The sequence below is a fragment of the Procambarus clarkii genome, chromosome 43 (genome assembly GCF_040958095.1).
Source record: "Procambarus clarkii isolate CNS0578487 chromosome 43, FALCON_Pclarkii_2.0, whole genome shotgun sequence".
Lineage (NCBI taxonomy): Eukaryota > Metazoa > Arthropoda > Malacostraca > Decapoda > Cambaridae > Procambarus > Procambarus clarkii.
The window spans coordinates 8,991,108-9,010,186 of NC_091192.1; the positions used below are offsets into that span (position 1 = coordinate 8,991,108).

General features: G+C 42.2%; 1 protein-coding gene across 7 annotated transcripts in view; it reads left to right on the forward strand.

Annotated features, from left to right (window-relative positions):
* LOC123755727 (F-box/LRR-repeat protein 7) overlaps positions 1-19,079 on the forward strand; it is a 107,445-nt gene that overhangs the window by 10,889 nt on the left and 77,477 nt on the right. For all 7 annotated transcript variants that reach the window (XR_011221968.1, XR_011221969.1, XM_045738469.2 and 4 more), the window contains exons 5-7: positions 2,498-2,701; positions 5,041-5,156; positions 6,652-6,780. Coding sequence is in view for 5 of the 7 variants with exons in the window: in XM_045738469.2 (XP_045594425.1) it covers positions 2,498-2,701; positions 5,041-5,156; positions 6,652-6,780 (449 nt within the window). In the remaining 2 variants the exon portion in view is untranslated. The remainder of the gene's footprint in view (positions 1-2,497; positions 2,702-5,040; positions 5,157-6,651; positions 6,781-19,079) is intronic.

A 19,079-nucleotide genomic window follows, 5' to 3' on the forward strand; every position in this document is an offset into this window, starting at 1 on the left:
GGATGGATGGGGGGGGGGGACTGGATGGATGGATGGGGGGGAGCTGCATGGATGGATGGATGGGGGGGGAGACTGGATGGATGGATGGATGGATGGGGGGGGGAGACTGGATGGATGGATGGATGGGGGGGGGGAGACTGGATGGATGGATGGGGGGGAGACTGGATGGATGGATGGGGGGAGACTGGATGGATGGATGGGGGGGAGACTGGATGGATGGGGGGGAGACTGGATGGATGGATGGGGGGGGGACTGGATGGATGGATGGGGGGGGGAGACTGGATGCATGGATGGGGGGGAGACTGCATGGATGGATGGATGGGGGGGGAGACTGGATGGATGGATGGGGGGGACTGGATGGATGGGGGGGGGACTGGATGGATGGATGGGGGGGGGAGACTGGATGGATGGGGGGGGAGACTAAATGGATGGGGGGGGAGACTGGATGGATGGATGGGGGGGGAGACTGGATGGATGGATGGGGGGGAGACTGGATGGATGGATGGGGGGGAGACTGGATGGATGGATGGGGGGGGGGACTGGATGGATGGGGGGGGAGACTGGATGGATGGATGGGGGGGGGAGACTGGATGGATGGATGGGGGGGGGAGACTGGATGGATGGATGGGGGGGGAGACTGGATGGATGGATGGGGGGGGGAGACTGGATGGATGGATGGGGGGGGGGAGACTGGATGGATGGATGGGGGGGGGAGACTGGATGGATGGATGGATGGGGGGGGAGACTGGATGGATGGGGTGGGAGACTGGATGGATGGATGGGGGGGGAGACTGGATGGGGGGGGGACTGGATGGATGGGGGGGGAGACTGGATGGATGGGGGGAGACTGGATGGATGGATGGATGGATGGATGGATGGATGGGGGGGAGACTGGATGGATGGATGGGTGGGGGGGGAGACTGGATGGATGGATGGGGGGGGAGACTGGATGGATGGATGGGGGGGGAGGATGGATGGATGGATGGATGGGGGGGGGAGGATGGATGGATGGATGGGGGGGAGACTGGATGGATGGATGGATGGGGGGGGTAGACTGGATGGATGGAGGGGGGAGAGACTGGATGGATGGAGGGGGGAGAGACTGGATGGATGGGGGAGAGACTGGGTGGATGGATGGGGGGGGAGACTGGATGGATGGGGGAGAGACTGGATGGATGGGGGAGAGACTGGATGGATGGGGGGGCAGACTGGATGGATGGGGTAGAGACTGGATGGATGGATGGGGGGGGGAGAGACTGGATGGATGGGGGGGGGGGACTGGATGGATGGATGGGGGGGGGAGAGACTGGATGGATGGGGGGGGGACTGGATGGATGGATGGGGGGGGGAGAGACTGGATGGAATAGAGTGGATACCAAACAACCACTTCATACTCCGAAGCAAACTTCATACACTAAAAAATTTTACAACTCCCTCTGTCTCCGTCTCCGTCTCTCTCTCGAACCCTTCCAAGGTCTCCTGGTTTGCTGCCACCTCTCCTAGCACCATGACCTCTCCTTGTTCTATTGTGAAGACCTCCTGGAATCTTTTTGTCGAGTTCTTCTCATACCTCTGTCATTCTGTGTGTATCTGTCCTCGCCCGATAAAAGTTTCATCACCTGTTCCTTCACTGTTGTTTTCCTCCTGATGTGGCTGTGTACTAGCTTTGGTTCGGTCTTGACTTCATTAGCTATATCATTTTCATACCTTTTCTCAGCTGCTCTTCTTGCACTAACATACTTGTTCCTGGTTCTCTGGTATCTCTCTCTACTTTCTGGTGTTCTGTTATTATGGAAGTTCCTCCATGCCCTTTTGTTCAGCTCTTTTGCTTTCATACATTCCCTATTAAACCACGGATTCTTCTTTTGCTTCTCGGGTTTTTCCTGTCGGGCCGGGATAAACCTGTTTACCGCCTCCTGACACTTTTGGGTGACATTCTCCATGTCTTGTACGGACTTAGTTCTGAGTTCTGTGTCCCATGGTATATCCCTTAGGAATTTATTCATCTCCTCATAGTTTCCCTTTCGGTACGCCAGCCCTTTGTTACCCAGTTCTTATTTTGGGGGAGACTTCCTAGCTCAACCAGGTACTCGCAGCTTAATACACTATGATCACTGATTCCCAAGGGGGCTTCCAACTTAACTTCCCTTATAAATGACTCATTTAGGGTAAATATCAGATCAATCAAAGCTGGTTCATCCTCTCCTCTCATTCTTGTCGTTCCCTTGACGTGTTGGCTTTGAAAGTTTGTTGCCACGTCTTACCTATTTAACTACCTTGATATTATTGCCACCTGAAATACTTTTTTTTTTTTTTTTTTTTTGTGTGAAGCCAATTTTAAATCATTGAACAATTATCTAAACAAATTGATATGACATAATTAAGATATCTTATGTTAAAATAAACATAATTCATTTGATAAGCAATAAGAGTTTAATGGTAAATCTTTGAAGAAACCTTCCACGGTGTTAATTTTGACACGTTTTATATTCGTCAGTGTGTCGACGGTGGCAGATGCTGGTTCATGGGATGTTCACAAAAATGAACTCTTTGGAAATAGCACCAGGCAAATTAGGGCTGTTTGGTCCAGTAACAGGTGCCATACTTGGCAAGCTGCTGTTGCTTGCTGGTCCCACACTAAAGTCACTCAAGGTACAGAGTGTGGACTACTGCAGTAGACGAAATGTCTTGAAAATAATTGGTAAGCATAGCTTGTAAGCATTAATTGATATTTGTAATACTGTATTATATATTATTGGAAAGATAGTTATGGTGTATTAGATTTATAGGAAGTATAATTTTTATTAAAAAAAATGTGGAAGCTCTAGCATGAACTTGGTCGAATGTTAGACAGGACACAGTGGCACCTTCACCAGATATTATCCCCCCTCCCCCAAAAAGAAAAACTTTGACAAACGCTATAAATTCATGTTTACCAACGTATAATGTATACTGCCCAACCCTTGTTTTGATCTTCAAAGAGCCATTTATTCCAAAAATGCATGTGTGTCCAAGCCGGCATTTTGCCATCCTCCACACTCGTAAGGCAAGAGGTCTAGTGTTGAGTTTGGTGGCTGGCCACCGAGATGGCTCGGCACGACTTTTGCACCTGGTACGACACTAGTCGGTTGTTTTTCTTTGCTCCCACAGCCATCAAATCTTTTCTATGTTTCATTTTGGTGACTATTGCATCGTGACACTATAGCTTAAAAAAATTGCTGATGTGTTGTTCAGGGCTTTAATGAGCATTGATGCTTAAAGAAAACGCTGATGAATTTTGATAAAAAAAAAAAACACGTGAAATTTTATGTAAAATTTAATGAAATTCCTCTTTCTGGATAAGCTCTTGGTTTCCTAATGCTATTTCACTAAGATAACTCCCAACAACTAAATCACATCACTTAAGGAGTTCTGTTTAGCCTACTGGGGACCAGAGCCAGAACCTGGCCTCCTCAGAGGCACAAAGAACAGGTGACGCCCCACTAGGAAAGCATCCAAAAAGTTAAAGCAATACTGACCACTACTGGGTTCAAAAGAACTTAGGCTTCAAAATTGCCAAACAAACTCCTCAATGTAAATAAAAGATCAGAACTCTTGAAACTAGCTCGAGCTTGTAAGTATCAAACCTCTGCCACTAAGGGGCCTTAGAACCCCAGAGCTCTTCCTCTCCCCTTCTCCTCCTCCTCCTCCCATCCTCCCATCCCCTCCCCCTCCTCTTCCAAGTCAGTTCTGTAGCAGGTGTAAAGCCCTCAACTGCCAACCAATGAATCTTGTAGAGAGAGTTGGGGAACCACTGGCGCTCATTCTGAAACAGGCATTTAATTACATTCAACACAGGGTTTCTGGGAGATCCATATGGCTCCCTAAAGCTAGCTAACCACAGAGAAGAAACACAAGGGGACATACCTAAGAGGAGGAAAGATGGCAGGCATTAAGACAAAGCAAGACAACAGACTAATTGGGCCTAGGAACATGGACAAATGAATGGGCTGCCGAGACTCAAAATCCCACAAAACCTCATACCCAAATAGCATCCGAGGACAACTTGAAAAAGACATCCGCAATTGTTTCATGTTTCCCAACTTAAAGGCCACGAGGATATACTGCTGGCTGTATTGGCCAGCAGTGAATTATGAAAGTTGCTGAAAAGTCGGACAAGTTGATACATACCAGTATCGGGTAAATTTTTTATAAAAGTATTCCGGTGACACTATAATTTCTGATGTGACTATTTGAGCGTTTTGTTCATTGATGGGTTGCCTAGTTGTGCTTGCTTGGTGGTACATGTTACACTGAAATTCACACATCTTCCATAATTAATAAGCAAGGATCATTGTCTCAAGATTTTAACTCTTCCCTGAAGTATTTGTATAATATTTTTAGAAGATTGTAAGATCCATGCACAACAAATGGGCAACCCTTGGAAATGGGCAAATGGGAGCCGGTCAGCCGAGCGGACAGCATGCTGGACTTGTGATCCTGTGGTCCTGGGTTCGATCCCAGGCGCCGGCGAGAAACAATGGGCAGAGATTCTTTCACCCTATGCCCCTGTTATTTAGCAGTAAAATAGGTACCTGGGTGTTAGTCAGCTGTCACGGGCTGATTCCTAGGGGTGGAGGCCTGGTCGAGGACCGGGCCGCAGGGGACACTAAAAAGCCCCAAAATCATCTCGAGATAACCCTTTACGTTATGATTGGTAAATCTTTTGTCTTGCAATTGAGCTGTGGCTCTTTAGTCCCACCTCTTGGCTGTCAATCGACTGGTGTGCAGGTTCTTGAACTTCTTGAGCTCTTATCATATCTGTTTGAAATTGTGTGGAATCTGCCTCCACCACATCACTTCCTAATACATTCCATTTATTAACTACTATGACACTGAAAATTCTTTTTAATGTCCGACTCATTTGGGTACTCTGCTTTCACCTGTGTCCCCTTGTTCGCGTACCACCCGTGTTAAATAATGTGCTTATCTACTTATTGTGTGTGATGGTTGTGCATTTCCTTGACCTTGTATTTAATAAGTTACTAATTGTATTCACAGGGCAGTTGTGTCCTGTACTTCAGTGTCTTGATGTCACCCAAGCTCTTGGTATAAACTTCCAGAACATTAGTGCTCTAAAAGTCAGCTGTAGAAATCTTAAAAGCTTCATTGCAAAGGTTTGTACTTTATAATTTTGTAATTGCATGCTAAGGATAAGATATTAAAAAAAAATCCAGATTTCTAGTATATCAAATAAAATAGGAAAGTGTTAGAACTATTAAACATTTTCTTTTCGTCTGGACTTTGAGCCCACCAAGCATGCGTCACTTCTGTAGTGGAACAGAAGGGTTCAGTGAGGTGTGACCGATTCAAGTGACTAGTTGTGGCTGGTGGGTCTAACAGGACTTGGATCATTTGAGCATTAGAGGGTTGGTGTATCTGTTGGTCACTGTGCTGCCATTCAGACCCTCCACTGGTTACCTACATATAAACATTGGTGTCTTTAGGGTTGCTTGTCTCTCTCTCTTCCTACCCCTGTTGGGCTCCTTGGTGGGTGCGGGTGCAGGGAAGGAAAGTCGGGTATATTTTATTGTATGCTCTTCTACTAAATAGTCCTTCCTGCCTCGCTCATGGTGGGCAACCAGGGCCTTGGAATTGGATTGGCCTACAAGTTCAGTTTACAAGGGGGTGTGCTGCCTGTTAACTCCACAGCTCCTGTATTGGCCACTGACCTGGCAAGTTAGCAGTTATTTTAAGACTACAAAAGGAGGCTTTAAAGTTCATAAACACTGTGATAGCATTAGTTGAATATGTAGCTCCAGCATGGAACCCACAGCTTGTGATACAAAACTCTAGGAAGTTGAGAGGTTTGCAACTTGATTACTACCAGAATTGAAGGGCCTGTGTTATGAGGACAGGTTGAGAGAACTTCTCTTACAACCATAGAGGAGAGAAGAAACTGGCAAGATGTGACAACTATTTAAAAGATCTTGAGGGAAATAGTGTATAAATGAAGCTTATTTAAATTAGAGGTAGGATAATGGGCCATTGGTGGAAGCTGGATATACAATAGTAAAGTTGTAATGAAGTTCTCAATCACTTTATGGGAGGGTGGGGTTATATGGGTGTGTCAGCTTAGGTTGGCTCGCTGCTTTGGCTGCAATCTCGTTCTCGAACAGCTGTTCTGGTGTCCACCTGATTTGTGTACTCATTCCTGGTCCTAGTTATTCCCTTCCTATTTGCCACTGTTCCATTGTCCCTATAGTTTTTACATGCGTTTTTTTTTTTTTCCCCCCCTCTCGCCTGACTGTTGAAGCATGGATGGGTTTGCCATTACCCTCTCATGCACTTGTATCATGAGAGGTATGAACTATTGCTGCCTTGCATTTGTGTCAAGAGTGCTACCATTTGCTGGATTGTTGACATGCATGAATGTGTGGATGTATATAGTAGTCTGGTATGGGGCAATAGGCAGCCTGCAGTTTTCCTTTATTCATATGTTCCTGTGCTCTTAAAATTTGAAGTATTCCATGAGCAGCTGACACTAAATGACTTAGTTTGCCAATCTTGAAAGAAAGGCAAACAATAAAATTGTTATTGTTTAGTCTTTCCTTTATTCCCTTTTAATTACAATATAGAGTTTTTAAATATTGTATTGTTGTAATGTTTCAGAAATGCCCAGAATTTGGTGAAAAGGCACTACAGCAGCTTCTTGCTAGTTATCCAGAATTAGAACGACTTGATATATCTGGCTGTTCAGTAACTGGCAAGTGTTTAAATATCCTTCCAACTACCCTCAAGGTTAGTACAAGACTGTTCATAACACTGATCACACAAGTTATAATGAAAGGTTATGATAAATGCTGTCGAAAGGTTTACATAGTGTAGGGTGAAGAACTGTTGCAGAACAGGAGGGGGATTTGACTTAGGCCTATGTTAAGTGAAACTATTCTTTTATCATTTGTTTACCATGTTAAAATTGAGATTGCAGTAGGAACTGAAATATTATTTCAGTGTAACAACTGAAGCCGTTTTAAAATAATTGTATGGGAGGCAGTGGGATACGCCCTTGTACAAAAGTTAGTCAAACGGTAGTGACCGACTTAGGAAGCACGGGCATCTCCCCTGGGATTAACAGTTTAGGTCACAAAATGGCCGGCGCCTTTGTCTTAAGCAACGTATAATTAATTATTTTACAGAATTCAGTAACTTAGAGAAATTAAAGTCTTCACTCAAATTGTATTCAATAGTATTGTTTAAAGTATCAAGAGTATCCTAAATTGTCGGAATACTGAGTAAGTCGCCATCAGTGACGTCACGAGCAGGGGACTAGCCTTTGACGCGGAACAGTTTTGGCGACCCCGAGGTCACAGGTCACCAAAGCCTTCCACATTTAGTAATTCTCAAAGGTCAAATAGCCATTTTGTAATTGGAAATAGCGTTTCCCTAAGATGCCTGTGCAATTACCTTCAGTTTGAGTTCAACCATCTGGATTGTTCAGTGCAACAGAGATTAGTTGTTCAACTTAAAACCCTGCTAGTAAATTTGGTGAACCTGGCGTAGGAATACTCTAGCCTCGTTGTGAGGAAGGGCTAGTCAGCAACGTGGGCCGGTCAACAACTGAGAGGAGTCGTCCACCCTCACCCTCTCCCTGAATAGATCAGTAGAACAACTGGTCACAGTAAAAGGCAGAGTTTGCTATAGTGTTGTATAGGAAATTGGTTCATCTCATGCCTCGTAGGGAGTGTTGACTATAGGGAGTGATTATATTAGTTTGATTATAAACCAGTTAGTTTGTAATTTGCATTTTATTATTTCCATTTCATGTTCTCATTGTCCTTGTCAAGTGCTCCATTTACTTGATTAATAAATTAAACTAGTACACGAGGCAGTGAAATTAGTTGTGGGATTTAAAGTCATTGCCTAGCCTTCTGAAACACACCAACATATACCAGTACTGTGTGAATTTGTTTACAAGTTGTGTACAGCCATCACATGCATAAGTTAACATTTGGATGTGGTGGGGCTGAGGGTTGCCTGGAAATGGATTCTACATTTGCATGGTGCAGGACTTATTCTAAACAATACATTAGTCTTTATTTTAATAATTCTAAATATGATGTACAGTTTCAAACAGTGCTATATTAGGTACAGAACTGGACACTTCGAAGGAATTGGAGATACTAGAAGTTACCGAGGATTGACGATGCCACGGTTCCGTTGGGCCTCTTGTTTGACGGAATGGTCAACCAAGCTGTTTGACTCTCCTAAGTACTAACTGTTGTTATTCACAACCTGATTAATTAGGTATTCTTTTGAGGTGTTTATAAAGTTCTCTGATGAACATTAAAAGAGGCTGACCAGTTATGCTCTGTATGTTTAGAAGGTGGCAGTTGAAAAGTCTAGGGTCCCATAATGTATTGAGTTTTCTCGATACATTGCAAGAGTACCTATTGCATCCCAACTATTCATGTTGCTATTTTACACACTGCCATGCCTCCTGGTTTTGTACTGGCAATTATTTCGTGATGGTGTTATAGATGGTCGTGACTGTGATACTGTGTAAAAGGTAGAGATATCATTACTAGTTATGATCACAACAGGAGGCAGACATTCACAGTGCACAGTTGAGGTTTGTGACTACTCGTCATGCAATGTGACCTCGTGTTACTTTAGAAAATCTTGTGGAAAATTATTCATATTCATGATTTAGTGATGGGAATCTGATGATAATGGCAGTGTTCATAGTAATAAGTGCAATGTGCATACTATTTCTGGGTATTTTGCTCCATCAGGTGAAGTCTCCTTGATTCAGCTGGTTGCAGAATGTGTAGCATACTGTGCTAAGATTTAATTACCTCACACACCAGAATTACTTGGTGGTTCATTAAGGGTTCATAAAAATATAGATGTATACAGTGTGTGTGTGTGTGTATATATTGTAATAAGAGCAAAAACACTGATCTAAGAATATAATATACATCACTAGATGAGAGCACCATATTTTTCAGCATAGCGATATTCCACACATTTAACCACTATATACTATACGTTTCTGCCCGAAACACTGCGCATGTACTAGTTGCCTTTACAAGAATGTAATCACTATGCTATGTATCTTCACAAACCCAACGTACCTTCTTGTATACAGTATATATAAATAAATAAATTTAAATATATGAATTCCTCAAATTACACACTGGGAGGGAAAATCCTTCAACAGTAATAGAAATATGCGTGTTGAGTTGATATCACACCGAACCTGTCTCCAGAAGCCCACATCAAATTGATATCATCAGTGGCATATGCCAGATTGTTAAACATAAGAACTGCCCTTAGAAACTTGTTTAAGGAATCATTTAAAACTGTGTATCACATATGAAAGACCAATCTTAAGAGTATTCAGCTCCTACCTGGATTCCATACCTAGTTAAACAAGACAAAGCTAGAGAAGATGCAGAGGTATGCCACTAGACTAGTTCCAGAACTAAGAGGTACGAGTTATGAGGAAAGGCTATGGTTATTAAACCTCGTGTCCTTGGAAGACAGAAGTTAGGGAAGATTGGCGAAGTTGGTGGAACTTTACCAACTTGGGGACTAGTTGGTGGGGTCGAGGGAGGGGAAGAAGTGTGTGCGCGCGCTCCGTTAAAATTGTAACATTTACCGGGATTTCTTAGGATTACAGACATCACAAAGTGCATAGCGACCCATTGAAAAGTTGAATAGTCATTAACAATGGAACTTTGTGTTAAATAGAGAATAAACGTGTGACCATGTGGAAACAGTGCCACAAGGCTAACTGGAATGGGTAACACAACACACAAGTTGGAAGTGTAGGAAAATCGTGCATAGAATATTAGAAATATAGAATAATGGCGAGAGATTGCTCCACGATAGCTGTGTTTGTCTAGGCTAGGCTGTGTTTACACAAGCCGCGAGGCCTACCCAGGGTATGGCACGTCCCTCGGTGATAATATACGGACAATATATAGTGTAATATGGAAATGTGGTTCTAGGAATTGGTAATAGTGAATACCACTCCAAGCCGGAAATTAGGCAGAAAATTCCTTGTAATAATACAAGCAAATAATAAATCAGTGTTATAAATCGAGTAACTGGAAACTGGTGGCATCCATCCTGGAACAAGGGGTCAACTGTACAGCACGAGGACCATCTTCTCTACCCTACGCTAAGTACCTGCCATAAAGTTTGAACAAAGTAACATACAGTATATAATACAAATATACAGTATACATATTTTATAATATTATATGTATTTATAATTAGTAAAATTACTTAAGTCAACAAGTGATTCATACAGTGAAGCACAAATACATCAGACAATGGAGATGTGTGGCAAGTGTTTGGAAGTATTAAAGACGTACTGTAGGCGTCAAGTGTTGCATCTGTAACATAAGATTTTACCTGAGCTGTGCAGAATTATCTCCAGGATGCACAAACAGTCAAGGAATTTAGTGGGTTTGCAAAGATGACGGGTTAATATGGGAAAACATAACTAAACTGATGAAAAACATTCCCGAGTCATGGAGATTATTATTCACAGAAAAGCAACCAGTGATGTATACAGATTGGGAAAAGAAAACGCTGGATAACGACCAAAACTTGGGAATGGGTAGTTTAGAGAACCGCAGTAGTGTGGAGGAAGAGGGTATTGTGGTACAAAACGGCAGTATTGTAGAGCCAGGTAATATAAGCAATAAGAGAAAAAGTGAGGAAGAGTGCATAAATGAAGGAATTGGGATGAAAGACGGAGATGGTGCCAATAAAGAGGTAGGCAAGACAGGCACAGGTATATACACCCTGAAAAAGGTAAAAACTGAAAATATTTTTAAATTCTATGCTTAAAGACTATGCAAATATGGAAAATTAGGAGCAAAAGGCAATTTTCTGCATCGAAAATGCAGGAACATGTTGGCGAGGGGTACATGCCGTTTTGGAACAGTGCAGATACTTCCACCCTAGATTGTCAATTTTCAATTAGGGACAAAAAATGTTAAAATCTTCAGTGTCCGGAATTCCACGTGAGAGGTACACAGCGTTAGACGGGAAGATCGATATGACACTTCTGGAAATTTTTTAGAGGGCAAGCTACCTTGAGGCTACCTTGAGATGCTTCCGGGGCTTAGTGTCCCCGCGGCCCAGTCGTCGACCAGGCCTCCTCGTTGCCGGACTGATCAACCAGGCTGTTAGACGCGGCTGCTCGCAGCCTGACGTACGAGTCGCAGCCTGGTTGATCAGGTATCCTTTGGAGGTGCTTGGAGGGCAGAAACGGAATAGAACATATGAGGGAGGAACAATCAGATGGAACCACTGCAGGATTAGAGGGAAAGGGAGATACCCACAAGACTGGAATACAAATTATCAACAAATACACAGGTACTACACGCCACACAACATCCGTACTACTACCAAAACTGGACTAACCACTTCTGAAACATACCCTGGACCTGGGTAGAGAGGGAGGAGAACTACCAAAGAACACCAGAAGTGACACACAATATGGGAAATCATTCATATTTGTAAATGTACAAGGCTTGAAATCAAAATAAAGAAAAAAAGTTCATAAATGGCCTCCTAATAGAATCGAACTCAATATTTGGTGCATTTACAGAAACCCACAGAGAAGACCACATGGGTAGTGAAATATTTGGTGCATTTACAGAAACCCACAGAGAAGACCACATGGGTAGTGAAATATTTGGTGCATTTACAGAAACCCACAGAGAAGACCACATGGGTAGTGAAATATTTGGTGCATTTACAGAAACCCACAGAGAAGACCACATGGGTAGTGAAATATTTGGTGCATTTACAGAAACCCACAGAGAAGACCACATGGGTAGTGAAATCTGGATCCCAATTTATAATCTATATAGATGTGAGAGTAATTAGGTCAAGTGGAGGAGTAGGTCTGTATATTAAGAGGAGCTGGCATGCACAGAGCTCCGGAACTCAATGTGGTGGTAGAGGTACTTGGAATCAAGGTAGAAAATATTAATCTACTTATTATTTTAATATACAAATTGCCAGATGCAACAATTGAGGAATTCACTGAACAGATCCACAAAATAGAGAATATCCTTGATAACCTAGCAAACACAGTACCAGATATTATCTTCCTTGGAGACTTCAATCTACCCAGTTTAAAATGGAGTATAGTAAACAATTTATAGCAGAAAATCGACCTGGAAATAACCAACCACAGGTCGGAGAACTACTGGGATTGTGACAAATTCTCACTCAGTCAGCAGATTGCAGAACCAACTAGGAACGAAAACACGCTGGACCTGATATTCACGAACAATGATGAGCTAATCAGAAACATTACTGTCTCAGACACTACGTACTCGGACCACAAGCTCATTGAAGTGCAAACTGACATTAATAATGGTAGTAGGCCCAAGAGAAACAACAAGCGAGAAGGGTTATTCAATAAATTCAATTTTAATAATAAAAGGATAGACTGGGAGAAAATAAACAGGGAACTTACAAACATTCAATGGGAAAATGTTCTAAGAAATAAAAATCCTACACAAGGAATAGAAAAACTGACTTCTGAAGCATATGATGTATGTCTGAAACATGTTCCGTTTGAGCAGAGCCAGAAAGAGGTCCGATGTAGAAAGAGAACGCAGACGACACTACAAAAGGAAGAAATTAATGGAAATGCTTAAGCAGACAAGACTCCATACAAAGAAGAAATAATTTAAACAGGGAGATTGAAGAAATCGAACAGACGGAAGCATTCCTATCAGACTGAAGGCAACTAGAACAGAAAACAATTAAAGAAATAAAGAAAAAGGCATAATATTTCTTCACGTATGCTAAATCAAAAGCAAAAACCACTGTCAGTATTGGACCTATTCGTATTAGTGAAGGTTCATACACTAAAGATGACGAAGAAATTAGTGAAATTCTAAGAAGCCAGTATGAGGCCATGTTCAGCACTCGGATACACAGCATGAAAGTAGAAGATTCGGACACTTTCTTTATGCACGATATCCAAACACCTGTAAATATAACTGATATCAACACGAGCATAGCCGATTTTGAAAGAGAAATTGACAATATGCCCATGCACTCGGCGCTGGGTCCAGACTCTTGGAATTCAATATTTATAAAGAAATGCAAAGTGCCAGTAGCACAGACACTCTGTATAATAATATTGTAATTGCTTGGACACGGGGGAGATACCAGATGCACTTAAAGCAGCAGACATAGCTCCCTCTATACATGGGAGGGAGCAAAGCATTGGCAAAGAATTAGACCAGTTGCATTAATGTCCCACATAATAAAAGTATATGAGAGTGATCAGGAGTCGGGTTTCCATGAGTTGGATTCATGGAAACCAATGACCTCCACAATCCAGGCCAACATGGGTTTAGAGCGGGAAGATCATGCCTCTCACAGCTACTTGACCATTACGACAAAATCACTGAGGCATTAGAAGAAAAACAGAATGCAGATGTTGTATACACAGACTTTGCAAAGGCATTTGACAAATGTGATCATAGAGTGATTGCACACAAAATGAGGTCAATGGGTATAACTGGTAAAGTAGGACGCTGGATACTCAAGTACCTGTCGAACATAACACAAAGAGTAACAGGCAACCAAATAAAATAGTCCGAGCACAGTTAAAAGCTCTGTACCTCAAGGTACAGTCCTTGCACCACTGCTGTTAATTATTCTCATATCAGATATAGACAAAATTACCAGTCACAGCTTCGTGTCATCCTTTGCAGATGATACAAAAATCAGTATGAAAATTACCTCTGCTAAAGTCATTGAAAAACTAGACAGACATTAACAAAGTTTTCGATTGGGCAGCAGAAAATAACATGTTTAACGTTGATAATTTTCAGGTACTAAAAATGAGGATCTGAAACATAATACAGGGTACAAAACACAATTGAATCTGCCAATAGTAGGAAAACGGCATGTCAAGGATTTGGGAATAATGATGTCCGATGACCTAACGTTTAGGGAGCATAACCAAGCAAGTATTGCATCAGTCAGAAAAATGATAGGATGGATTATGAGAATCTTCAAGTCCAGAGATACCATCACAATGGTTGTACTCTTCAAATCACTTGTGTTGTCCCGTCTTGAGTACTGCTCAGTACTCACTTTCCCCTTCAGAGCAGGAGAGATTGGTGAAATAGAGGGAATACGGAGAACACATACGGCACGCGATAAAGCACCTAAATTATTGACATCGTCTCAACTCTCCAAATGTACTCTCTAGAAAGGAGATGAGAGAGATACCAAATAATATACTCGTGGAAAATACTGGAGGGACAGGTCCCAAATCTACACAGTAAAATAACGTACTGGAGGGACAGGTCCCAAATCTACACAACTTCATTATCCATATCTTCCCTTTCTTTTCTGTAATACGTTTGTGGCAGTGAAATGTGTTCTAGAGTTCTCTCTAGAGTTTCGGGTAGCTGATCAAGTTACGGCGCCTTGTAGTCCTAGCACCTAGGTAATCGAATACCTAGGTTAAAAGGTGTTGAACGAGAGAGGTTGCCGTAGGAACTCTTGGGGGGGGGGGGTGCTCTAGAATAGTTAGCTAACTGAGGGCGGGATAATGGACTAAAGAGAGCTATTTCCCCGGCCTCGTTAGTTAACTGGGAGGGTGGAATAATGGACTAAAGAGAGCCATTTACCCCACTCCCCGTTACAATGGGGGGGTGGGGCGCCTCTCAAAATTGGTTTCATTTCATTCAACTTTTTTTTTTTTTTTTTTTTATATATATCAATGTCAGTGTCGTTAACAAATGGAATGCATTAGGACATGATGTGGAGGAGGCAGACTGCCTACAGTTTCAAGTGTAGATATGATAGCCTCGTAGGCTTGGGAACCTGTATACATAGTCTTCCCGGTTTGGTGCTTTCTTTTGATAATTACTTACTTACCTGGGAACCTGTAGATATGATAGCCCAATAGGCTCGACTGTTGATTGACAGTCCTGAGGTGGGACCAAAGAGTGTAATCTTGGCTCCCTCCAACACAACTAGACAAGTACAACTAGCCGCATACACTACTGAATAATGTTACTGCAAAAAAACTAGATATAAAACTGTTCAGACATAGAGATAATTATGTAAAAATGCATTGCAGCGGCTCCTGCCGCACTGCCGCTTGTGCATGCTTTTGTCAACCTCTGAATTTTCCCAGCCTTTCTTGTCCCATCACGGCCAAAATATATCAGACTATATACTTTTTTAGTTTCTCATGATCAGAGAATACATTTTAACAATATTAGAAGAAAAAAAAAGAGGGAGAATATTATTTTTCTGCACACAAGGGCTTATCATATTTAATAGCGCCGCAGCAGTGGTTAAAGATATGGCCAAATACATTCAGTTTTTGGAATGAATGATGGACAGTGTCTCAGTCTCCCTTGCAAAGAATGGGTTGGAGGAGTTTTAGAGGGTTCCTTTGGCGAGTGATGCTTTGTTGGTTGGCCGAGTGCGAGTCCTTTGTGTTCAGTGGTGTCTGTCACTATTTGCTTGCAAATGGTTCTTCCTCAGTGGACACTTTGTGGGTTGATCCTGTTTCCTTGGTGCCCTGTTCCATGGCTTACATTTTCCAGGGTGTCTGCAGTGTTGTTTAGGTCTAGCGTGCAAGCTTTCTATTCCCAGGATCATGATCACAGATTTTGTATTTATATTGTGACGGGTTGTGGTATCGCAGCTATACTGAACCAAGGTGGTATGACTCTCCATCACACAAATAAACAAAAATGCTGCTATTGGCCCTTGCAATGTGGAAGTTGCAGGTAAAGAGTTAAATTCAACTAAATAATTAAAACAATTTTACTGAATATTAACACTTTCGCGCTTTAGATTAGAGATAACTCGTCGCTGTTTTTTCTTACGATTCCGCATAACAGCCTACTTTTCTCGTCAATCGAAAAAATATTTCTATAAATTCCATTTTTTAACCGAAATGGATGGGGATACTTTTGTTTTGTAGAGAATTTATTTGCGAATTTTTTGGTACCAGAATGAATATTATATCACAAACTTCTATGAGTAAAAAAAAAAATACACAAAGTATGTTTGGGGGTGTGGCGGGCGTGTGGCAGTGGGTTACCTTTAGCCGTTGATATATCCAACACGTGGGAAATATTTGTATGTGTTATGTATATGTCTGTGTAGGGAATTTTACTGCGATCACTGTCATACAAATTATAAAATGTTTCAACAAGTATAAACATGACAAACATCAAACGAACAAAAACAATGCGTTCGTTTCTGCCGCGAACGCATACTGAGCGACGTGGTTCTATATTTGGCGCTTCTCTTACACATGCTTTGTACAAATGTTATACAGTTCATCTTATAGAAAATTTTATTGCGAACACATTGGTATAAAAAAGAAATGCGTACATAGAAAAGTAGGGTCAAAAAACGTATAAACTTTCCAAGCATGATTTCCCCCGTGTTTTCGCCAGTGCGCTCGCGGCTAACTACTCTCCACTTCACACACTCTTGCGGGTGGGCAATTACCTATATTAAACATTCATATGCATAATATGTAGAGAATTTTATTGCGATTCCAATGATGCCAAAATTAGCGATGTAGGACAACTGTAGGCTTCGCAACCATTAAGAGAGTGGAAACATTTTGTTGCTGTTTGGCGCTCTCGGCGAGTGATCTGCATAGTTTTTTATTTGGTGTTGATACTCCTTATGCTTGGGCGGCATTTTATAGGTATGCTCTTATAGACAATTTCATTGCGAACACAGTGATACAAAATTTAAATACGTGCGCCTTCAATTATTGTCAGGACAGTCAAAAGAGTGTACACTTTTTCGGGCTTACCGCGTAGGCGCGCGAAGTGCCGAAAGCATCTGGGGTATTGTTTTTTTTTTTTAGCGCCGAGAGCGCGAAAGTGTTAATGAACAAAAATGGCACCCGAGAACACTTGGCGATCATATTCTTCAATAGTAAACAAAATAACATGAAAATTAATAAGAGAATAAACTGTGCAAGAAATACAATGAAAAGGCTGCACAAGTAAATAATGGTGGTGTTGAAGATTACTGTACCACCACAGCATCTGGCACACAATGTAGACCGAGGGCAGACAACGTTGCAGGAGGCTAAGGCGTTCCAAGAGCACTAAGAGACACTGTTCTTCCTAGGGGACGGTGCCCTTTATATGATCTGGAGGTGATGACACGCATCAGGTGTCAATGCAAGGTGGTAACAAGCGCTACTAGCAAATTGCTAGTTTGTGGCTGGCGGCGCCTTTGTGTTCAGGCTGCACCACTGCTAGTTGAAAGCGGCTAACTGCTTTTTTGTGAAGGCAAACTACCGGTTAGCTGAGGTGCCCATCTTGCCTCAGTCGTACCAGGACATGCCAGGCCCTGGGGGGGGGGGGGGTACGGAGAGGTGGCAGGACTGATGACTCATCTTGGCTGGTGTAGAGGTGAACTACCAGTACAGAGGCATTGAGGTTAAGTGGAAAAGGCAGTTTCACTACTATGCAGGGGATTCATGTGATGGTATATAAGAGTTCTTACATTCTTGTACGGCCACTAGCACGCATAGCATTTTGGGGGAAGTCCTTAACCACTGTGATGCGCTGAGTTTGTAACATTCCCCCCTGTGTGCATAAAATAGTTCGCATTTTTTTTTTTTTAAATCTTTATAAAATGATAAATTGCCTTCTCTGAACACGTACATGTAAAAAAACTAAAAAAAAAAAATCCACTTCGGCTGTGGAAACGTGGAGAAGGGGGCGTGTTTGCTGTGCGTGAAGCTTCCAGCCAGAGGTGGTCGTGCGGGCCATTCAAGCACACAGAGTTGCCACAGATATATTTTCAATTATTTGTTCTGGGTATTTCCAATGCGGTTTTATTTATATACATTTTTTATCATATATGATACATATTTGTTTCCTTTACAATATGTATGCAGTAGAACATTCATAATGTTCATGGAACTGTGATACACGAGTCGGTAATGTCAACAATAAATGTTTGTTGTAATATTGTTAAAAACTCACAATTACATTATGTACAGTTTAACACTATTTACACACTGTATTACACACTCAGTACTTCGAAAGTGAGTGATAATCAGTGAAGCATTCCATGGTACACAGCGCGAGTTCGCTCTCGTTGCTCCAGGTACAAATAGATTTCTGCTTCCTGTTTCTTCATTCTGTGTGCTTACAAATAACGCACTCACGTACACCCTTGGCTTTAGTACTTGTAGGTGGTATGTAGCCAAGCTTGTGAAGCATAAGGTAGTATTGAAAAGATTATAGGAAACACTCAATTTGTAAGGTAGTCTTGAAAAGATCACTGAAAGAGATTCATTCTCGAAAAAATTCAAGTCAATCGGGAAGAGATTCGGCTATTCGTGAAAATATCTATGGAAAAAACAACAGTGGAAACCGCTAACACTTTTCATCTATGCTACTTGTATCAGATGCATCATCACTGAACCCAGAAAATGATTCATCTATGTATTGTCTATAAAAATTGGAGATGGTATGGGTGGGCAAGTGTAGCGCTCGGCTACAACTGAATACACTCACTATGTCGTTCTCATCGGTGCTGTATCACTTGCATCCAACCTTTGTGTTAGGTCCTTATTGTGCCTAGCTTCATCAATATCATGACCCTTATGTTGTTCAAACAATGTCTGAATTTCACCGACTGAGAACAATCTTTTAACACCGCATCAGACAGGTGTTTGGGAGCCAGAGGCGCCCGTTCGCCGCCCATGGTTACTCACTCAATACTAACTCGGCCAGCAGCCCTAGGACATTCTGGGAATTTTTTCAAAGATGGCTGCCTCTCACTGGAGGTCCTAAGAGTCCATTTCGTACGCAACCTACCACACACGTGTTTCAAATGGGTACGAAATATTCAAAAAGTGTTTTCTCGGTTGGTGCAGTATCCCACCGGTAGAGTTTTCTCGGTTGGCGCAGCACAGTGGTTACTCCTAATTTTTCCCAGAATATGACCCACCAAATCGTCTAACAACCAGGTACCCCATTCACTGCTGGCCAAACAGAGGCTACAGTTAAAGATTGGCGCATACTCAATCC